Source organism: Zonotrichia leucophrys, chromosome 4 (genome assembly GCF_028769735.1).
Source record: "Zonotrichia leucophrys gambelii isolate GWCS_2022_RI chromosome 4, RI_Zleu_2.0, whole genome shotgun sequence".
In the NCBI taxonomy this organism is placed as follows: Eukaryota; Metazoa; Chordata; class Aves; order Passeriformes; family Passerellidae; genus Zonotrichia; species Zonotrichia leucophrys.
In genome coordinates, this window is record NC_088173.1 from 53,748,740 (window position 1) to 53,773,108 (window position 24,369).

At 40.2% G+C, this 24,369-nt stretch overlaps 1 protein-coding gene across 1 annotated transcript in view; it reads right to left on the minus strand.

Moving 5' to 3' along the window:
* TBC1D14 (TBC1 domain family member 14) overlaps positions 1-24,369 on the minus strand; it is a 63,559-nt gene that overhangs the window by 33,789 nt on the left and 5,401 nt on the right. The window contains exons 2-3 of the mRNA XM_064711736.1: positions 23,487-24,216; positions 8,231-8,351 (exon numbers count right to left, since the gene is read on the minus strand). Of these exons, the coding sequence (XP_064567806.1) occupies positions 8,231-8,351; positions 23,487-24,216 (851 nt within the window). The remainder of the gene's footprint in view (positions 1-8,230; positions 8,352-23,486; positions 24,217-24,369) is intronic.

The following is a 24,369-nucleotide window of genomic DNA, read 5'->3' on the forward strand; positions in this document are numbered from 1 at the left end:
TAGCACAGTATTCTCCTGTTCTTTACTTACAAATTAGGAATGCCTAAGCAATGTAAAAGAGAAGATACTATGGCCAGGCTGTAAAGAAAACCTCACACTATTTGTAGGCATAATTTCAAGTGCCCTGAAATTTTCCTCTTTTTCCCTGGGAAGCAGCTACTTTTTCTTTCAGATTACAGGGGACACACAACCTGGGCTGGCAACTGATGTGATCCCCCACAATCACACTAAAGTTAATTGAATAAAATAATCCATACATGTTACAGAAAGTTACGAGTAAAGCAAAAGAGTGAGAAGACACATACTCTGTTTTGCAGTCCTGTGCTCCAGCCATTGGACTCTTTTAACAATTTTTCCATATACATGTTTTTATAACATCTTATTTTGAGTGAGATTTAGATTAAGGAACATTTAAAGCCTAAGTATAGACAAAGCCAGGTAAGTTCTTCCAAAAAGAATAACAGCTTGCTGTTTTGAAGTCTGTTGCCTCTAATCATTCAATGGGCTATGTATCAGGTGGTGCTCACCCTCAGGGTTCACATTTCCCTTGTGCTATATGTAAATAATTTAAGTGGGTTTTGGTTATATAGAGTGACATGCTTCATTTAAAAAAAAACAAAAGGAAGGAAAATATTTGAAGTACTCAGAGACAAAGCATACCATGAACCATTTTGCTTAAGAACAGCTTTTTACTGTCAAAAGCAAGATCTTCAGTCAGATTGTGCAGTGTAATGTTACGAGTGACTCCAACATGAGTCACAGTAACACCAAAAAAACAACACCCTCCTGCTTAGAACCCTGCAAAGGAGACCATTTAATCTGCACATACAAAAGTGTGCACACTTTCCCTAGCTACTGACACTATCTGGTACACTGCAGTGTTAATCAAATGGAAACATCTGCAGGAAAGGCCTTCAGCAGGACAAGCATCTGGGAAACGTCTGAGCAAGAAAACACAAGCTAAATGGCTGTTTTATTTTACTGCTATTCTTGTGAGCATCTGCCAGAATAAAATGCTATAAACACCTGCTTTCAGCATATCCCATTAACATTACTTCCAGGGACTGGAATTCCACTGGATACAGACTTCATGTGAAAATGTAACTTTACTTAATCTGTATGCCCACTCACTGATCTCTCCACCCTTATTATCTGTGTAGGGTCAGCATCATACCCTTCCAAAGAACCTCTCAGCAACTTTTTCTTCTGACATTTCACATTATTGCTGATGTTGCAGAAGAAAGCCTACCTTTCCTATCTAGTCCCAACACTTCTACTGTGGCTGAAGATCATGTCAGAACTGTCGCTCTCATTCTGAGAGACACTAAAATAAAAGGACTCTCCATGCCACATCAACCTGATGCTAACACCACTCTGAAATGGCCAAAAATCCAGATTAACTCCAGGATATAGAGGAAAGGAGTCACAGGAATATCACATTTCATCTTGCAAGTTCTCAAATAAGTTGCAAGTGCCAATATTTGTAATCTTCAACACAGTGCAGAAGTCCCCCAGGAATGCCTCCCACTTTGCAATGCACAACAACTTGTATTTTATGGTGTTCAGAGACCGCCCACAGCACACAGTCACTGTTTCATTACAAACAGTTGCTTTGTAGGTAAGTATGTGCACACTTGTATCTAGCTCCAGCACATACACCATAGTAGTGTAGGGAAAGATACTTCACTTGATACTTTTAACCATATTCTACTTCTATCCTTGTTTTAAATCTCTCTGCTAATCTCCCTTCTGCTTCCTCATCAAGACTTGGGTATCTTTAAGGGTCTCAGACCCCTTCAAGTTTAATGCTTGTCTGCCCTTGGAAATTACAGAAAAATAAGAAATAAATCTACTGCATTAAAACCTCTGAGTGTTTTTTGTCCACCCATGTTTGCTTCTCTGATCCCTGAAATTAACTTTGAAGCCATTACTGATGCCAATTTCTTACATGCTTAATAAAAGCTTCTTTTGTACTTATACTGAGTGTGCACCATATTTTCTCTCATCTTGGCCAGTTCCTTGTGTATTGCTTTCTCTTTTACAAAAAAAACCCCTATATAAAAATGTAATATTCCTGAAAAAAATCATCTTCACAACTTAAAATTCAGTCTTGACAGGAAGAAATGGTAGTTTTTTAAAGCTACACACAAATATAATATATGAAGGAGGGCAACATACCTTCGTAGTGTTGCTTAAAGTGCTGACTATTTTCAGGCTTTAATATTCATTAAAAGCTGTTTCCACTGAACTATGTCATGCTCAAGTGACAAGTTCTCAATAGAGCACAAGAAAATTATGTGGAAATACTGACAGGCATGAAAATTTTCTAATAAAATCAAGGTAAAAAATAGGACCAAGAATCCTCAGAGAGAGAATGAATAAAATTGGCTAGTCTTCCTTCAGAAAGACTTCAGGAAAAAGCACCAGTCTGGCTTTTCAAAATCCTTACATCCATATCTTCAGGTACTGTGTGTTCAGGGTTTCCACCAACACACAGTACCTCCATTCATTTTGCAGAGCTAAAGAAAATCAGCTTTATTTGTTGCTGCTAGTGAGCATGGTAAGAGTTAGCCTTTCAAAACCTGTATCTATCCCCATTCTTTAATTTTAGATGAAGTTTGAGATGTATAAACTGGAAGATAGACAAAGAAAACCTTTGGGTCAAGTTTCCTGTGAGCTTGCTTCTGCTTAACACACAATTAGCACAATGAAGTCTAGCAAAGCTTTCTCAATTTTACATGTCAGCAATAGAAATGTTCCAGTCTCCAGTTAGAATAGGCAGTTCCAACATTATATTTAGGGGCTACACACCTGCTTTCAAAAATTTATTGCTAGGTCTGCTTCATAGCAATGCTTTGCCAAGTGTTTGTGCAATGCAACAGCCAAAGGCACGTGGGGTTATTTACAGGCTTGGTCTCTTCAGACATCTATTTTCATTCAAAAACCCACGAAGGGAGGGGGGAACCTGAAAGCCTCCTGTGTATTGCCAGTGGAAGGTTACTACATGGAAAAAAACTTACTGCCTACACAGAGAAGTAAGCGTTTAAGTATCTTTCTATTACCACTGGAAGACACACAAATACCAGCTGCATGATGGATTCTTACTAAACACAAATGAGAACAAACTTCCACTGATGTATGAGCTGTCCTGAATAGTTATAAACTCTGGCACTGAATTTTTGGGGTTAGAAAGAGTTGTGTATTTGATACTCAAAAGTTGATCATTTTTCCAGGAATTTGTGGCTTCCTGCATTTAAAAATAATCTTGTGCTATCAGCATTCATATTCCAGTTAATGCTGATTATCAACATGGGCTACAAAGGAACTGTTCCTATTGAGACAAAGGGAACAACTTCAAAGCTCCTGCACTTCCCCAGAACATGGCACCAGCATTGAGACAGACCCTGCAGCAGAGACCAGCAGCTGACACTGGAACTGCAGCACCAACCAACCAAGCTTGTATTTCTATTTAGTATCTGCACTCCTGAAAGCACATACTTCTCCTCCAACACTGCCTGCTACATCTCTTCAGGATCCCTCCATCTTCCAGGGCTTTTGATCCCCACAATTTACAAAGCATTCTAGAGAGCGAGAAAGCTAAAATAAAAGCTTTAAATTTGGAAAAGGATTTCAAAAACACTTTGTAGCTTGTCATATCTATTTTCTATGTTTTCTATTAGTCTAATGCTTGTAGTATATTTTTGTACTTGTAATATAATGTACTTTCACACATTGTTAACATATGGAGAGAAGTTCCAACAGGATCTAAAGCAGCAGTTTGTCAGCTTCACTCTGCTAGATTATGATATCTGACTGAGTCATATTAAATGTTTTTATTAAAATACTCAGGAACAATCATCCTGACATAGTTTTCATTTACTGTGAATGGAAGTTACTACTCTTGCTTTTTCTGTTTAAATATGATAGTATTTTTGTTTTAGGCAGGTCATTTTCAAGACAGGACAAGGGCAACACACTCTTTGTAGATTAATACAGCCTACTGGAATTGCTGAATGATCTATTTATTACTGTTCTTGTTGGAGAAAAAGAAAATACTTTTTAGGACATCATTGACATATTAGGTTTCTTTTTGTCCTTATTTATATTTACCTTCACAAAAGTTAGATGCCCTTTGCATTTTATTACAATAAAATAAAGCTATTTGAAACTGGATCAGAAGGAAAGATACAAAAGAGCAGTGCATTCAGGCAACTTGCACGTTTTGGGTTATAATTGCAAAGTGAGGAAGTTAGTTACACCTTTATTTCCAGGGAATGTAACAATAACAGACATAGATTAGACTAACTTTCTAACTATACCTTCTAACACTGCACTTGCTTCTTCCTGTTAAAAAAAGGAACTCTGTGCCACACAGATCTAAATCCTGCCTTTCTGAAGGCTGACAAATAGAAATGAACCCAACAGTGGAGAACATGGGAAGTGACTCATTTTCACCCTTGGACTTCTCATGCAGAACACAAAATAGGGACTACACATTTTCTAGCTTCAAAGTGGCAGTGAAGTCCATATGCCAACACTCACCCCATTGGCAGCTATAACATCAGTCACAATGACACACCCAGGCCACCCAAAAAAAACCAGGAGACAGTGTTCCATCCAGAGCTGTAGCTCTGGCTCCTGCCACAGCCAGCAGCCAGCCTGAACCGACTACTTCCCCTCCAAAGGCCCTAAAGGGGCCATGGGAATGCAGCAAAGCACAGCTCAGAAAAGCTCTGTATTTTTAGCACTGCTGGCTATCAGCAGAGGCTGCAGATGTGGATGTGGAACAGGAGGCAGCAGCTCCCCACACTGCACAGATTCCATACAGGACAGGAGGAGCAGCTCCCCACACTGCACAGACTCCATCCAGGACAGGAGGCAGCAGCTCCCCACACTGCACAGACTCCATACAGGACAGGAGGAGCAGCTCCCCACACTGCACAGACTCCATACAGGACAGGAGGAGCAGCTCCCCACACTGCACAAATTCCATCCAGGACAGGAGGCAGCAGCTCCCCACACTGCACAGACTCCATCCAGGACAGGAGGCAGCAGCTCCCCACACTGCACAGACTCCATACAGGACAGGAGGAGCAGCTCCCCACACTGCACAGACTCCATAGAGAACAGGAGGAGCAGCTCCCCACACTGCACAGATTTCACCCACTCATGGAATTTGTGTGTGTGAGGAGCTGCTGCCTCCTGTTCCAGGTGCACAAGCACCTCCCCACATCAGCACTCTGGGGACTCTGCTCTGGGCTTTTTTTACCTGGAGAAAACACACTGCTTATAACAGGAGAGCATCAGTGTCTGCTTAAAGCATGGGCTGTAATAAATTATTTCCATATTGCTTGCTGGGTGCTGTTGCTTTGAAACTCCTTTCCATCTAACAGATCCAAGCCAGAAAACAGACTTTGATAAAACCAGTTTACTTCACCAATCAGGATTATAGCTTAAATCAAGTGAAAATTGAATTATAATTAACCCAATTCAACTTACAAAGTTTTTTCCTATTGTAATATTATAAGCTTTACTGTTCATCCCATAACAAAGCATCACCTGTGAGCCAAGCAATTTATTTTCCTGTTTCAAAAGCTCATTTTCACTTTATCATGTGCTGCAGAGTGAGCCTCTTCAGTACAACTGATTACAATTGACTGGAACATTGACCCCCTCCTCATATAGTCATATCCTAATTATTATAGAAAAACATTTGGGAAAATTATAATCCCCAATTTAAAAAACACAGTTATTTTTAGTTATTAAGGAACTACCATTAAAATTTTTAAATATTCCAACATGGACTATCAGCAAATGAGATTATAAAACATTTAGACCTGAATTTTTGATTAAAGATTGTAATTGAAAAGCCTCAAGTGTTATATGTGCTGAATTTTACCAATATTGAAACTTAAAAAAATAAAGATATTCCATTTAGCTCTGATTAGAATTCATATAGTGAAAGCTAAATCTTACAACCCTCATAGGGCCAAAGCACACTTAGAAAAGAAAAAAAAAAAAAACCACAAAGCTTGCTGATTAAAAATTGATTTTGCTATTATAGAAAAGAAAATTAAAATAAATACACTATATTAAAAAAAAATTGAATTTCACTGGGGATGAAAGCTGTAACATGTCTCTAGGATATAGCCAAAATCTGGCTTTCCTCTATATACCTTATTCTTATAATACACAAAATCTTGATTGGCCACATGCAAACAAGTTCTGTGAAGACAGATCACATGAGAGAGACAACCAAACGATATGCTGGTTACTTCTTGAATTTTAAAAGAATTTCTTTAGAAGAACATTCACTAACAAAACTGGGGGAAGAAAAGTTGCTGCAAATAAATGGTATTTACATATACTTCCGTGCTTGCCAAACTTGAAAAGACTTTCTAAAAGAAATGGTGGCTGCAAAGCTTAGTTCAGTTCTACAGTCTACTGGGAGAGAAGAGAACTTAACTGCAGTGGTTATTCTTGGTGAAGTTCTGTCATCTGACTGACTTTGTGCATTTTCAAATACCAATTGCAAAAGCAACTGGCATAACCAGTTCTGCTCAAGCAGAATTCCTGAAGAGAACTGATATAAAACATTAATCATGCAAACCTCCATTGCAAATGCACTTCCAGCTTCTCCAAGATTACTCATCCTGACAGCTTCTAAGTTTTAAAACATTTAACTGGATAAAAACTATAAAAAAGCTCTCAGTGACCCAGTAAAGCAACCCAGCCTGAGCATATGCCAGTATTGCTTCTCTATCAGAAGACTAATATTCACATATATTTTCAGCATCAAAAACAGGACAAGCAACATCTTAGCTGTAGTGGTTTTAATTCCTATACTGTTAAATTACAGTATGATGCTATGCTGTATATACACTTGCTGAACAAGAGAGTGCTGTCAGAAGAGCTTTTACAGGGCCTGAGGAAAGGCTCATGTGCTCACAAAGCCTGTCTGAGCATTGTTTTGGTGAGGGGGCACCTAAATCAGGCTGTGCTTTTAGATGCTGCTGAGGCTCAATTGGTGCCTTACAGCACTACTCATGACTCAAAGCCTACCTGTCAAAAATAACTTCAAAAAAGCACCAAATCATTTAGGAAGGATTAGTTACTGTTACCCAAGAGCACTGCAGACAATTGTTTTAGGCTGCAGTTTTGCCAGAAACTTGCTAATGGTTGGATGCCATACCACACTACTAATTTAATAGTGACTGTTTTGTAACAAATACAATAATTCAAAGGTGTAATGTAAGATAGTTTGGATGCCAAAGAAAAATATTCACAGTACCAGCAACAACCACAAAATGTCAATAAATTATTTACCCACTTAATAAAGAACATGCACTACAACAAAATATACTGCTAAATGTCAGAGTACTGCACTTACTAAACCTCTTCAATTTTGACATCAAAAATCTTTGGCGGACACTTCAGAACAACTAATTGTGTCAAGACAAGCTGTAGATAAAGTCTGAATGGTTGAGCACAGTGACAAGTTCAAAAAGCCACCTCAATTTCATCTTAACAGCCTGACTACAGCTAAGAACAGTCACATGACATGTGGATTTCCAGAATACTTTACCCTGAATTAAGCAGCACCATCCTTCAAATCAGCATTTGCATTTCACACACAGCAGCTGGTTTTAAAGTTTCACTACATGGTCTCTTTCCATGCAAACATTACTATTCCCACAGTCATCTGAACAAGGAAGTGACTACTGAAATACAGAAAAAGCTCCAAAAATGCTACATGCAATCCAAAAATCCCAGACCAAGTCAGACTGAAAGAGGCTGTTTTTCTGCCACTGAAAGAGCAGCTCATGAGCTACTGACCATGTAGCTGGATTTCACAAGATCTTCCCCATTGGAAAGACAAATCATTTGATTCACTAGACAAGAGCTTGGGTTCATCTCTAGTAGAACCAGTTCTCTGAAATGTTGCTTTCAACAATGCTGGAAAAAAGTGAGTTTCACTTAGGTTTTTTATTCTCTTATGACACACTAAGGGAGGCTCTTCATGCCTCATGTACTCAGTGTAATGACCAAGTGGAACACATTCTTCTGAATAGCACTGTTGCAACACAAGTAAAATTTCAACAAAGAGCCTTTTCTGGTACTGAAATTGTGTGCAACTCCAACAAACAGGCTGCACAGTCCTATTTACAGATCATAAACTTAACTGGCTTCTTCATTCACCACTAATCCTAACACAGAATTAAACAAATACCTTTTGTATTTTCTTTGGGTCTTTCTGTAAGTTTTCTCCAAGAGGTACTTTTCCAAACAACTTCCATCGCACATCATTTTGTTTTTCAAATCTTGCACTCTGCTTTCTGGTAAACAAATTCCTAAAAAAAAAGTTATTAAGAAAAAGGGTTGATTAATTATAATAAGAAGGATGAACATTCGCTAACCTTCTGTATCCTAATGATATATTCCAACTTCTCTTGTGGTTCTGCTGACAGACACTGTTTCCCAGCTTCAAAAGGAACATCATGCAGTATTATCACCATACCAGGCAAAGGATTTTGTTAAATTATAGCTTTTAGAAGATAAAAAAAGTTCATTTTCCAACTGTCTAAAAGTGGACACCTTTCTTTAGCATTCCTGGAGATCATTCAGCCTCACTCTTTAAAAAACAACTAAGAACCTCTTGCTGCACAAACATTCTTTACCCACCTGTTACAACACATTGCTACCAAAACCAACAAAAACCTCAGAGACATGGTACCCTTTTGCTGTATTTGATCTGCTTTCACAGAAGATTATTTTTCTAAATAAGCTTAAAAACAGTTATCAAAACACATTAATTCTGAAGTCTCTCTGAAATGTCCAATATTTAGCTTTAACACTGTAGGAACAGTTAGAAAGCTAGACAAAAAAACACTGAAAATTAGATTAGTTTTATTGACATTGTTAGTTTTTAATCATAAAAGAGATTTGCCAGACTTGCATCTTCACGCCACAGCTACTTTTTCCAAAACTGGACACACAACACAGACCAATCTTCATGATTTTGACAGCACTCAGCTCCTCCAAGAACAGATATTCTCCATGGCATGCCTGCATTGTTAAAGTAACCAATTTTCTTTTGTCCTACTGTCCAGTTTATCACATATTCAAATATGTCCTAGTTAGTTCTGTTATTTACTCACCTCAAGGCAGATTTTTCTGGAAACTGACTATTTTTTTTTTGCTCCCTCATCAAAATGAAAAGTAAATCCACTGAGACAAAAGCATTTTTCCTACTGCAATCAGCAGGCAGCTCCAGCACCTTCAAATCACAGACATTTCCATTCTGACATTTGTGCTTTTCCTTACAGTTACCACCTTAATGCCCTGTGTGTTGGTCCATCAAGTACACATTGTTTTTTACATAAAAAGTGTGATTGTTTGGGAAATAAAACTGATTTCACATTCTGGAAAAGCTGAATACACATCTGCAACAGGAACAATCTAGGCATTAGAAAGTTGTTTTTCTTGGTCACTTTGTATCAGTTGCCATGAAAAATACCATAGCTATGCCAACAGAGATAAAACCTTGTGGGAATACAAGAGATAGGTTTCATATGTGGGAAATAATTAAGGTTATAACATCAAAGTGCTGAAATATATTATAAAGTTAATAGTATTCACTGCCATCCTTAAATACGCATATATTTATACAAATTATCACATGCTTCTGTATCACAAGGGTACAGTTACCTTGAAATTCAAACCAAGAACAGATTATCATATTAAAAGATAAGGACAGTGTTTATGTACAGGAACCATGCAAGTCTATTACATCTGATGCCAAAGCTAAGCTGTAACTGTACCTCTCCAAACCCTTTCACTTAGGCAGAGATTGTAAGGTAACTAAAGCCTGAGAAGATGCTTCAAGCAAGTTCTAAAATGTATCCAAAAATAAAAACGAAAGCATGGCAAAAATAACATAACAAAATTACTGCATGTGAATAGGATACACAATGCAAGACTGGCTGTTCTTGCACAAGGTTTTTTTTCAGGTTGTTATTACTGCAGAAACAAAACCCAGACTCCAAACCATCTTCAGAGCAAACAAGAACTTGTAGCATCAGGGCCACTGGAAGAGCCCTGTAAGGAGGCACATCTCTGTGACAGCTCTGTGCACATTCAAATCCTTCTGCAAGTGAAAGGCTTTCATCACACTTCAGTAGCACTGCAATAACACAAAAATTAAAGGCAATTTTCTTTCTATCTCTATCCACATTCGAGGTTCCTAGCACAAGTGTAAGTACAAGCAGCAACTCCAGTCTCCTCTGAGGGATTTTAAGAACAGCAGTAGGTCTTTACCCTCAAAGCAGAGTAAAGATGAATTGGAATGATAAATTCTAACAGCTGTCTGCTGCAAGTGCCTGCATAAAATGAACCAAATCTGAAAAGCCAATCTCACACACTTCCTCTCAACTCAATTCCACAATCCTATCTACTTTCCCTTTAGCAGCAGCATCATAATAAATAATCTGTTCTACAGCTTATCTAGCAGATGGCACTGCACTTGTTCAGCTCACTCTTCTCTATCCCTACATTCTAGGGCACCAGGCATCTCTTCCTCCCTTTGTACTATGTCAGGGACTTACAGTTCACTTCTAATTTAAAATATATGTATTCTGAACTGAAAGCAGCAGGCATGGTCAATATACAAATTTTGTATATTGTACTGTACTGTCCCTTTCTTCCACCCTGTGTCTGGGCCCAAATCCCAGTGTTTGGTTGGTGTCCACACTCTTTACAAACTCCAGAAAGTCTCAAAACCCCCCAAAGGCTTAACATTATCAGCAGCCACAAATCAGTAAACTAGATGTAAAAGAGCAAACTACAATGTGTTCTTGCTTTGAGTGAGGACACACAACATTATACCCTGATATGCCCCACACTGAAACACAGCAAAGGTAATATATCCCAGGATGGCATGGAAGGAGCAGAAGAGATGTCACTTAATTTTCATCTGTTCTGAGAAAACTTAAGGGAAAAAAACCAAAACAAAAACCAACAAACAAAAAGACCCCCACCACAACCAAAAAAGAACTATGGAATGTTCTCTCGTTCAATTTCTTACAGAGCTTTGCAATAATTAAATCAGGACAACACCACAGGGTTCTGATAAAGCCACTACTTAAGATTCCTGAACTGAAAGTAAATCCTTAAAATATGCAACTGCCTTAGGAGGAAGTTGCTGCCATATATATGTCAGAGCAAATAACTCATAGCAAAACCTTTCATTTTTCTGCTGCTACAGCACCAAAAGGAATAATTTTTCTCCTATTTTTGCACAGCTCTCTCGGATTTTCAAGAAAAATACTAAGCCATTTCACTTCTGAGCAAATTCACTTCAAAATATTCCACACTAAAGGTAACTTAAGAAGAGCTTACTAACAGAAAATGCACATTAACAAGAAGTAAAACTTCTCTTTTTGAAAAAAACAAAACCCTAAACAAACAGATCTTTACTCTGAAGATGAGCCCAGAAATTCTAGGGTAAAAAATGTCAAAGCTTCATTACAAGTGTTTTAAGATAACAAAACTAAATTTGAGGTCCTGAATGTAAAAAAGTGCTGACATGACTTGAAAGAAAAGATTACATGATCATCATTAGTTCAGTTTCACTGTCCTCTTCCAAACTATAAGAACACATCATGATGATTTACAACAGGGATAGTTAACAAGACCATCTGACATGATGCATGATGTCTGCAGCCTCATTAGTGTGGAGTCATTTCAGTGGCATGGATCACATCTGCATTCCTGTTTTATGTGCCCACTATTTTACACTAAGTATTTGTAGCTGCTTATTTTAGAAAAGCCAAGTACAGAAGTTAAATTGAGATCAAAGTACAGTTAGAAAATTGCTTTTTCACAGTCCCCTACAAACAGTATTTGGCACCAAACAGCTGTTTAACCTTGTTATTTTAATTGAGCTGTGCAGAGGGATTACCTACCTGAAGAGAATTTAATTCTAACTCCAGAGTTAATTTTTACATACAAAGAACATCCTGTGGTACAGGACAGAGATGGAACAATCTTTTGCTTGAGCCAACAGATATTGCATCACCACTCTATACTGATCTGCCCAGCTGCCTTTTCTGTGGGGAAAAAGAGGAAGTTAACACCAAGAGGCAAGTTTAGCAGCGTCAGGAAAATCTTATTTTTTAATAAAACTTAAGAAACAATTCCATTTTAGTTCTCTAAGCACTGCTAAAATCAACTTACAAAATAGCTGCTAATACATGCACTGCACATGTGTATATTGCTACTCTTTAAGTAGCCTTGTATGCTATCATGATCAAGCTGAAGCCTCAATCAAATTTTAAAAATGTGTTTCTAAAGATATTAGAACAACATCAATAACAAGTAATCAAGTCAAACCTATTGATACTGCATCTGTTGGAGCATTTTCAAGCTTTTGCTTTTTAAAAAAAGCATCACCACTGAAGAAAGTTTATCTAGTTCTGTCCAATTTTCTTTCCAAAAAGACAGGAGGTCTGCAACACAACTGCCAGCAATTACTGCTGCATGAGGAGTTGAGAGCAGCAGCTCCGCGAGCACTCAGATACTCATTTTTTCCACATTTCAGCTGTACTTTGCTCCATGCAAGGTCAGTCACTTCTTGAAGTCATCTCCTAAGAGGTGACTCCCTTCCACCCCATCCCCCTGTTCAGTACTCAAACCTATCCGCTAAAGCAGCAGAGACAGGGCTGCCATGGCTGCCGTGGCTTCTGCTGCCAATTTACTCGAAGTCTTGAAGTCACTGCAAAGCTCCTTCCTGAAAAGTCTCAAAGTCTTCTCAAGGCAGGCAGGCCCAACACTGAGCTCATTCAGATACCTCTGAAGTTTGGTACCACCAGAGTCAAGGAACTGTTTCTGTGGCACATGTCACTGAAACAACAGCAAAAAGGGATGGGCTCCCACAGGAGCTGTCAGAGGGGAGCTGAGCAAGGCAGGCACACACACCCCCCTCTGGGCTTCAGGCAATACACAGTAGCTTTTACTAGAAAGCCCAAGATGACCAGATTACTGAAACAAAAGGGTAGAAGAGCTTAGGATTTAGGAGTTTTTACAACCAGAGCATCTGGGTTATTCAGAAAATCTGAATTTCAACTTTACTGATGAGACTGTTTTGCCAGGGCTCCTTAGATGAAGTTCTGCAGTACTTGAACTACTGGCATGCAGCACAGAATCACAACTGCAAGCAATAGAAAAGTGAGATGGCAAATGCTGCTCTGTGATACTTACACTGACCTAGCACAGAGATTACATTTCCAAGTAAATGGATTCCCTACTCTTAAAACGATGGTTGGTGTACAGAAACACGTATGAAAATTGTCTAGAAACTGACCCAGCTCATGCAAACTGCAATTTCTTATCTGCATTTAACCAACACTGATTTCCAAATACAAGTAAATTTTTGTTACATGTTTTAAAAATACACACATCTCCAGTTCTCAAGATGCATGCTCCAAATTTTGTCTTTCAATTAAGATTATTTTCAGAAGGCAAAACAAATGGAATAGGCATGCAAATTAACTACTGGAAGGACTTACCAGTCTCATGAGCAAAACAGATGTAAAATAAGGACAGTGGAGAAAGTTCAAAAGGTTCAGTTTTGTAGAACAATTTTATCTCGTAAGACAATTTTTCAAATGAGTATCAGACTGGCATGTGTTCTTAAGAAGCAAGAAAGAAACAGAGGCAAGTCAGAGTTCATTTCAGCTGCTCCTGAAAGAAGACCCTGAAACTCCCCTGCTAACTCTAAACTCCACAAGGAGAGAGCACCAAGGTGGTGAACCCCTCAGGCAGGCTGAGGCTCAGGCCCATGTATACTGAGATAAGCAAGCAGATATGAATCATAAGAACCATTATCATAAGGTAAACCCACACTGAGCACACAGGCACTGAGACGTCTCCACAGACATTACTGCACAAGGCATCCAGAAAGCTACACTGAAACAAGACATTTTAAATAACATACAGCACCTATTAAGCTAAAAATACAGTAAGTTAAATTTTATTAAATATTGCTGCATTGTCAGCAAAAATGTCCAGCCACCTTATCTGATGTGGTACTAATTTAATTAACACTAACTAGAAAACATTCCTAACAACATTATTTTCTTCTCATCTGCCAATGACTCTTTCTATTCTGTACTAATCATAACTTTTGCAACTTATCAATAAAAGAAGAAAAATTCTCACCTCTAGATGTTTCTAATCTGCTCACTTAAACAATTTCCAGAGACTGAGAAAATAAATCCTGAAAAATCAGCAACATATTCTATCAAAGGAATTTTTGTTACCCGATTAGTGAAGGAACAAAACTGACACATAAATCATGATGACTGGAAACTGATGGAGTTGAGAAGGCACAGTTGTCAGGAGACCCACCAAAGTCTCCTGAAATGCCCTAAATCCACATCCTCCAAAGGGAAAAGCAACAAGTGGTACCCATGACCCAGTAACGCTGGTTTCTAGAAATAATTCACTAGATGCAGTTCTAACATACCCTCCTCTCAAACCCAGATCACCTCTCAGTCAACCTATACATCAACACAACCAACAGACAGAATACCATCAAAAAAGTTCAAGTACTTTGGCTCCTGCCAAGAACCTCCATAAACAAGTCAGAAGTTATTCTTTGAATAAGATTCCAGAATTACATACAAAAGCAGGATTTGCAGAAGTTTGTCTCTGCAAGCTTGCCAAAGGTCAGACTAAAGGAAGAATAATGCTTGGTTTATGGATAAACAAACCAACAGAAATAAAGCCAGACAGCCTACAAGCTGACCTGCCTGTGAAAGAGGTAACTAATCACAGAACAATGTTTTATAAATTCCTACCACACTTTATAAACAAAGTTTTCCACTCACTAACATTCCAGTACCTTCAGTAAGAATCAAAACCAATAACGCTTTACAGTGTAACAGACACCTGCAGGTCTGGACAAAAAAGACCTTCACAGTTGAGAGAAGCAGTAATACAATATAAGTTAGCAGTATAGGATAACTGATAGCTTGCAATAGGATAACTTGGAAATTTCTCTAGATTTCCGGCGAAAAAAGCAGGGTTTAATAATCTAATCGTTATAAAATAATTTAATATTTATCAAAACTACAGTATTCTGCATGTATCTTTCTTCTTACAGGTTCCTCTCATTTTACAGGGGAGCAAAGTTGACTGCTCTGAAGTATCCAGGCCATGCAAAGATAAATCAGGCAGTAACCTGGAGAGTTCAGCTTTAGAACTGGCTGCAGCAAGCCAGGAACTATTTTGCACATGGATAACACACAGTGCTGGTCTACCATGCAATACTGAAGAATTCTCAGAAACTGGAGTTTCAGCAAGTAAGGACTGTCACACAAAATCAACACTCAGGTCCAGCTTCAAACAAATATATTAGTATCAACCAGCTATAATTAATGATCCTTTTCTAGCTGGCCAAATTCCCAGTTATTCTCATATTACCAGAGTAATTGAAATTCCATTCCTAAAATTTGAAAGTAGATTTCTTCATTGATTTGAAGCACTATTACCACACAAATAAAAAAACAGAATACATGAAATGTCATCCTAAGCAAAAAGCTGAACCCAAGTAAACTCTAAGACCTTGCAGCAACAGAAATTAAATATGGACCTGTCTACATTAAGATCAAAAGCAAAAAGTGAATAAAAGCTCAGCCTGGTACCTACAAGACCATGTGTGTCTGGTGTGGGGCTCCTGGACTACAATAAAGAATTAAAAGCTGGAGAAAGCCCAATGGATGCCCACTGTGATGGCCAGGTGTGGAGGCCTGCACCACACAAGCAGGGATGCTGACAAAGGTGTTTCCATTCAGCCTGGATGACCATCCTCAGAGATGCAATCAGGGAAAAACCACAATGAGGAAAAAATCCCAAGCTGCTGCAAGGCATGTTTCAAATGCATAAAAGGGGAGGAAAAAACCCCACAGTGGCAGAATATAAACCCTGAACTGTGCAGTGCAGGGAGGTGAGCTCCAAGCTGGGATGCACTGACAGCTGCTCAGGGTCCCCAGGAACGCGCTCTGGTGCTGAGGCCGCCCTGCACTGAGCAGGGGCTTGGGAACAGCTCCAGAAACCCCCTGAGCTGAGCTGCTCTGCATTCCACAGTCACAGGAGGCTCCTGGGAGTCCTGCTCCTTGTCCTACCTCCAACTGCTGCCAAGTTCTTGTGTTTGTTCTGTCAGCTCCAAAGTGAAAATGACCCTAATACTTACTGAACGGGTTTTTTTATTATTATTCTTACTATGTGGCTGGAGAACTTTGGAGGCATTTAATGACTAAAAAGAGAGACTTAACACAAATAAGGAATGGATTCAGAAAATTTATGGTTTCCATGTACCAGTTCTGTTAATAAAACTCTATGTAAGAATGAAAACTTCAACAGACTGTTTCTTGTTTGAGCCTTTTAAAATGTGCTTAAAACCAAAGTTAATATTGACTCCAGCTCTTCCAGATTATGTAACACAGGAAGGGATACTGTGTAAATCAAAACATCAAGGAGCAAAAATTATATTTATTCCATTTAATTTCATCTTGCTCACTGCATTTTTCAGGAAAGAAAAAGTCAGCTGAACAATAAACAGTACTTTGATCAGATGGAGAGATAGAGCATCACACAGCAGTAATTGTGCTGATATTCTCCATTCCTCATGTCATCTACTTCTCATAGCTCCTTTTAACAAAGGAAAACACCAGTAAAGCTCTTGCAAATTAAATGAAGATACAAAGACCATCTAACCCACCCATTCATTAAACCTTCATAGAGACAGTGAATCAAAATGAAACCAGAGTTTAACTTCATTAATCTGAATTAGCTCCTAAAGTCTCATGCACATCTGTGAGAAACTTTTGTAGTTCTCATTTTCTATGCCAAAGCAAGTGTGTGCAGTGCTGTATTGGGTTTGCATGGCAAAGTTTTGGTAGTGGGGGACTACAGGAGTGGCTGCTGTGAAAAGCACTCAGAGGCTTCCCCCATGTCCAACAGAGCCAATGCCAGCTGGCTCCAGGACAAACCTGCCATTGGTCAAGGCTGACTCCAATAGGGACAATGGTAGCTTCCCTGGCACAGCAGTTCAGAGGGGAAAAAATCTGCAGCACAACAGCAGCAGCAGCCAAAAGAGAGGAGTGAGACTATGTGAGAGGAACAGCCCTGCAGACACCAAAGTCAGTGCAGAAGGAGGGGCAGGAGGTGCTCCAAGTGCCAGAGCAGAGGTTCCCCTGCAGCCCCTGGAGCAGCCCATGGTGAGGCAGCTGTGCCCCTGCAGCCCATGGAGGCCCAGGATGGAGCACAGATCCACCTGCAGCCCATGGAGGCCCAGGATGGAGCACAGATCCACCCATGGAGGTGGATGGAGCAGAGATCCACCTGCAGCCCATGGAGGCCCAGGATGGAGCACAGATCCACCTGCAGCCCATGGAGGACCCCACGTGCCTCAAGGACACTGACCCTGGGAGAACTGGAGCACCTGTGGCCCCTTGGAATGAGGAGCCCCTGTTGGAGCAGCTTTGCTGGCAGGACCTGTGACCCCACAAAGGAAGGGAGGGTGGGGGAAGCATTACAGCTCAATGCTGCAAGCAACATTCAACACCCATCCATGTTAGAAATTGCATTCACCAGCCAGTATCAGACCTCTGTAATGCTTCCCAGCAGCCACTAGAAAAGAAACATGCATGTGTCACCTGCTTTGAAGTAATAACTAGACCACACTAAGTCCTCACTTACTGCATAGCTTTGCAGTTACTAAAAAAACCTCCAAAACTCAAATTGTCATTGAGCAGATTTTCATTTAGTTTCTATAATGAACAAATAAGTTCAACAAGCCTCTTTGTTTAAAGTCTTGTTCGTGTAAAACTGTTTCCAGTTACTCAACAGCAAAACTAAGATATTAATCTACTACTCTTTATACTAAAGAGCCACATCTCAAAATTTAGTGAAAAGCTTAAGGCAGAACTAAAAGAACTGTAATTGTAAAGAGTTACATTATCCCACACAAAAAGGGAAAATAAGGATTGCAATTAATTTAGACAGTTTCAGTTCAACACCTAGTGGAGAACAGGCCACATGACAAAGTTCAAAACTTCATTCTCTGAATAAGACAGGAATTCTGAAAACTGTATCATACAATTTTCAATCTTTATCAAAAGCAAAGGCTGTTACCTTTGTAAAATTCCAACTGTCCACCTGTGGAAGATTTTCTTTGAGAGAGAATGTTTATTTCAGAAAATTCAGAAAATTCTGCTGATTTCACACAGAGCTATGGTAGTAAATGCAGGTGGGGAGAGGACTTTTAGTCCGTCAGTTCCAGTAGAGAGAACAGCTTTCGAAGAAGAACTATCCAAAACCCCACTTTGAAGACTGAAGCACCTTTCAGATGAGCACACCTAAATGCCTCACAGGCTGCTGAAAGACTGCTTCCAGCATCCTGTGTTAAACAGATCCTCAGTGCCCATGCTGTTCCCACACTGCAGCATGAGCTGGTTTGCCCTCCTCTCTTCCCAGCCCTTTTAGCCGCCTGCTGGTGGCAACAATTTGCTAGAAAGGCACGCAGGGAAAGCAGCAGGGAAGGACAGAAGTGCCACTCAGTTACTCCCATCCCTCCAACAGGGCAGGGAACCCTGTGGGGCAACTGCAGCCCCCGGGAGCCCAGCCCAGAGCAGGGCAGGGCAGCAGCTGTGCTGGGGGGCCCTGCAGGCTCCCTCTGTCACAGGCTGGAGTCCTTCCCCACCAGCTCCTGACAGCTGCGCCTGCAGCTCACTCTGCCTTTGCTCATTTGTCTTAGAAGCAGTGACTCCTGTCTGCCCCACAGTGCATCCAGCTCTGTCTGCTCCTCTGCCCACACCCCTGAGTCCTGCTCTCAGCCTCTCCCCCTGAACAGCCAATACTCTAACAGGCTTCACTGAACAGAAACTTCCATAGAGCAGGAGACAGCATCATAACTAATATCTCAGATTAGTCAACTGCAATTATTATCACAATTTTCCTTCCCTCCTGTGGTCAGTGAATTCCCATTTTTGTAGACACGAAAGTGGGAAATCAGCACTACAATGCTCCTTGTCATTCCACCTTCTTTTTAATAGCAAAATTACAGAAGTACAATAAGCAGTCCTCTCATTAAAAGCAACAAACTGCAATTATCCATTAACACAGATGACTGACTTTTGCCATTGATGCACCTAATTCCTAAATTCAGAACTCCAAGTTATGTGTGACCAGTAATCTCAAAACATGGGTGATATATATGTGTACATATGTGATATAAACATTAAATTCACGTGATTTCAGACTTAAAACAGTTACTGAAAGCAGTAGCTACTATTTTGAAATTTAAGACCTTTTTCTTATCAGATTACAAGTAAGGTCCCAGGTACATTTCTACATATGGTATAGGATGCTAATCTTGCTCCAGAAGCTTTCTTCCAGAAATGCAGAGATTCTTTGCAAATAGTAAAATGTAATGTTCTTCTTAAAGCCCTTTATTTCATGTGTAGTCCCTATGCTCCTTAGAGGCTTCCTGACATCCAAATACGTAGAACACTAGGATTTAAAACTTCTGGGAGTAGCCTGAAAAGAAAGAGGATAGAGATTCTTGGGAAAACAGACAATATCCATGGCAGTGGACTAAATAAAGACTTAGGCTGCTTGTAATCCATTAAAATGAAACAAACTGCATGGCTTATTATTTACACAGAGTGACCCCTTTATGGTCACTCTCCATGTAAGCATAGAAATCCTCATTCTCAGTCTCCAAAATGAAAATTGAAAATGATAAATGAAAAGAGAAACTTCTGCAGTAAGATCACTACAGTCCTGGTTCAGCAAAGTTGTTTAAGATCCACACATTTAAAAAGTTTCAGCAGTACTGTACAGAAGTAAAGTCCAAAGGTAAAACTCATTAAGCCACACTACTCTGGGTCAATAAGGCAAAGGAGCAGACAAGCCACCAAGTCTTTAGTCTCCCACCCAGTTATTTGCTCACACTAGTTTTCAACCCAAGTTCCTGCATATATTCAAATGAAGGAAATTAATTCCAACACAGGATTACGTAAAAAACCTCTGGGCTTTTAAAGCTGATACAAGTGACACTTGAAAACAATCAACATGTCAGGGTTTTTTGTCAACAGTCAGCATTAGAGCTTCTTTCAGAAGCAGTAATTCATTTCCATATGCCAACCTTGAGCCTAATGAGAGCATGTACCTGCGGTGCCTTAAGCTCCTCCAAGAGGAAAGCTGTGTGTAAGCAAGAAAGCAGCCTCCTTCTCCCTTTTGATCTTCCTGGCCACACCCCAAGATGCAGCCTGAGGAAACAAGCAGGCCTTATGGATACTCAAACTGCTGGAGACACAAACTGAGCCACAGAAGCAGGCCAGGAAAATTTCTTCACCACAGTGCTCAAAGAGGCAGGGCAGGAGCACTCCATTCCCAAGTGATCCTGAAGGTGCCAGAACTGAAGGAAATCAGCCAACAGTGCTCCCTTTTCCTCTGATCTCTTCTACAACTCATTTTGTAAATGCAGTCTCAAACCTAAACTTCATAACACACCACAGAACTGACATGGAATATGCAACCTTGTGCACAGTGCACATGCACACATGCATACAGTCTCAAAAGGAAAAATGAATGTACGGAGTGCCAAATAATAACTTTATATTCTAAAGCAACCACTTATCTAAGCATTTTCTTGGTATTGAGAAAGACTTACCCCCAGCTGATATGTAAGTAGCTTAAGCACATGTGACCAAGCACTGGAGGCATCTAATTATTGTCAGTATTATCTCTACAGGCAGCCACAAATCTTAACTGACATGTCAAGGCCAAGTTTACGCTGATAGGATCAGAGAAATTAGCACATTCTCAGAGGCCACATGGGGTTCAATACAAGCAGAGGTGCCATTTCAAGAGGCAAGGTTTCTCCCTTTTACCAAATATCAACAACCTGTGCAAAAAATTAAGCTGACTCATCTTTGCTCCCAATGGCTCAAACCTGTATCCTATTACCCAGAGAAGCCCTCAAAGAGCTAAACCTGCAGATTAAGGCTGAGTCTGCACTGCAGCCTTACCCCATGACCACCAGGCTGCTGCAAGGCAGTGTACAAAGCACTCAGGTCTCGTTAGTCCATGTTGTACACATGTGTGCCAGCCAGTGGCCAAAGCCAAGACAATTTGGCTTTCTCCTGCCATGGTTCACATTTGGTTTGCTAAAGTGAGGTTTATGCACTCAACCTGCAAGTCTGAACCACAACTTTCAGCAGAGTGCAGTGCTAAGAACACACTCCTTTCTGGGACTTTGTTTATACCCACCACTGCAGCACTTGGAACAAACTGCTTTAGGAAGCTCCCTCTCAGCAAGCTGGTCTTCAACAATACTGTTCCAAATGCCTCCTCTTCCTCTCACACTGCACACAAACCCAGGTACACAGCACAGGGTGAGCTGGGTAGGAAGGCCTCTAGAAAGCAGCTACTTTCAAACAAAACACTGCAAGAGCCAGGTTCTTTTACTTCAGTACTGGTATAAGTCCTGGGAATGCAAGGAGTGCACAGGAGCTCCAAGAAACAGGGAGTTTTCAAACCCAGGGATGGCAGATTACAAACACCAACAAAAACTAGCCAGGGCATGTTTTGAAACTGTACAATGCTGACAGTATAAATATAAATAGTACTCCCTGTGGCACAGAACAACCTCCAAGGCTCCCTGCTTGTTCAATACCTGTGAAACTCACCACCAGGTCTCATGACATGAGCCAGTGCATAAAATATGGGGGTGTGGTGTGCAAGTACAGACAAAAAGTGGGCAGCTCTTGTTTCCAAAACAGAGCAGGAAGAGGATGCCAAAGAGGAGGATATTCAAGGTCAGGTTACAGACTGAGCACCTGGAACTTCAAAGCCGATCATCTAGTTTGAACTTAATCCTCATATTCTCACAATGACATCACCCAGCGACCAAAATTATCTGCTCCCCATTTAAAAGGCAGTAATGACAGCCTTTGTTTCCTGGCATTCAATGTACCTGCAAAGATTCAGCTGAAAAAGCTCAGTCTAGTGAGTACTACAGTTTCTGCAACACTGGTAGAACAGAATTTGGACACATGGCTTTGCTGTGTTGGATAAGACAAGTCGAGAATGGTTAAACATCCTACTCTGAGTAGGGTCTAAATGTGCCTGTTCCACTCTGCTCCCTGCCAGGCTGAAGGACAGCATTTGTTTGAGTTAGCAGTTGTGCTACCAGAACGGGTAACAAAAGTTTATGCTTTGAAGTGCTGAGAAGCCTCCTGCTTCAGAATTAAGTCTGGTTCCATGGCAACACACAGACAAGGGTCCACAAAAGCACCAGCACCTCAAACATGACTGATGACTGGAGCTCTGCTGCACAGTACTTTAACCTAAGAATAAAAATCAACAAAGGCTTCAGTCAGCTTAGGTCTAAACAAACTGATTTTCTTAAGCTTTGCAAATAAGGCAGCCTTTCAAAGAATGTTTTCTGCCAATTCTTGATGTATTTTATTAGCCCACTTGTCTCATGCAAAAGAAAAATTGCACGAGGAAAGAGATACTAGCTGAAGCCATGTGCAGAACAGGTTATTTACAGCCAACTCCACTTGATGTCTAAAATTTCTTTCTAGAACAATTTATTTTAAATATATCAAACTTCAGATGATATAACTTAAAAATTAGAAACATTATGAAGGCCTTACATAACTTTAAAAAAAGAACCCACTAGCAAACAGCTCAACTCCCCAAAGCAGATTAGTCCTCTTCCTTATTCCCCACTTCCCTGGGGTATTTGCATTTAGAACCTTATCATTCATACAAAGGCCACATTTAGAAACTGCTTTGGGTAGCCAATGCCATCATTTCAACAAGTGGGTGACACAATGGCAGATGTTTTTATTCCACACAAAAATTCAGGTATTAAGATATTAAAAAAGCAGTAACTGAGATTTGGAAAGACCAGAGAAGTCATACCAAGTGTTTGTAAATTATTTGTATTTTAAGCTTCATACCTTTAGAATGATCAATAAAATATTCCATCACTACTAAACTGCTTATGAATCTTCAGATGTCAAAGTTCTTTAACACAGGTATGGATTCTACCTATATTTATCTTTTTAGGTGACACAAGATTAAAGACCTTGGCCAAAATCACAAAAGATATCACTGGAGAAGCCACTGTTCAGAAGAAAAAAGACCTTGCTCATAAATCCTTTTACTGCAACACAGAAGGAATGTTCCAAGATTAAAGATGCTTCCATACGCCATGAACATAACAGAGTAGGATGCAGAGCCTTAGACCCCAGCAATATTTGCCTATTTACTCATAACAGAAAAAATATGTTAATACTGATCTAAATTAAGACACCAAGGCATTATATTTTTCAAAGTACAACATCAAAGAGGACCTTTCTCCTAAGACCTTACACAGTCCATTAAAATATATTTTACGGAAACATTACCTGGCGAAGAAGTTTGTAAAAGGTCCCAGTATTTTCCGTTTACTGTCCACGTCCGTCCCATGACAATACTGCTGCTGGCTCTGGTCAGTGCTGTCTCTAGAGGAATTCAGGGTAACATCTGAAAAGTGCGCCTCGTCAGTCTCGAGATTCACAATTGCACTTGAACTGCTTGTGACCACAAAGTCCAAAATGTCTTCGTTGCTAACTGATAAAGTTGTTGACAGCTCTGTGCTAAGACTAGACACGCTACAAACAGAGACGTCATCGCTCCTGTTGAGCGTTTTTGAGGTTGGGCTGTACAGTTTGACAGTGTCATAGCCCGTCCTGGGGAAGGTGGAGGACTTGCGCACGGCGTGCTCGTGCTCGGCGGCGGGCGCACGCGGAGGCACGTATGGCGGCAGCGTGCACGCGCTCTGGAAAGCCCGCTCGGGCACCAGCTCGGGCTCCGACTGCTTTCTCTTCACATTCAGCACACTGCAGTGAACAGGCTCTGGATTTCCTATTTCTAGAGTTGGAATACCAGAATCCACTGATTTAAGGCTATGACAATCTTCTATGGACAGCAGGCCAGGTCCATACTCAGGCAATGAGAGATCTCTCGGGGTCCCAGAGTTCAGGTTTTGAAGGCCCTGGATAGTGCTGCCCACTCTTGCATCCACAATTCCCACGAAGGTCAAACCATTTAAAGAGTTGGATAAATTTGCATCAGTTGTCTTGGCCCAGCTGGTAACTGGTTAAAAAGAAAGAAAAGATTAGGAGTTTGCAGGAAGGTTGTGGTTTGTTCTCAACTGTTTGTTTTGTAGGGTTGGTTTTTTTTTCATGGTTGTTTCTTGGTTTGTTTTTTTAATGCACTCAGTCCTGTCCTAATTTAGGCTTTTAATTA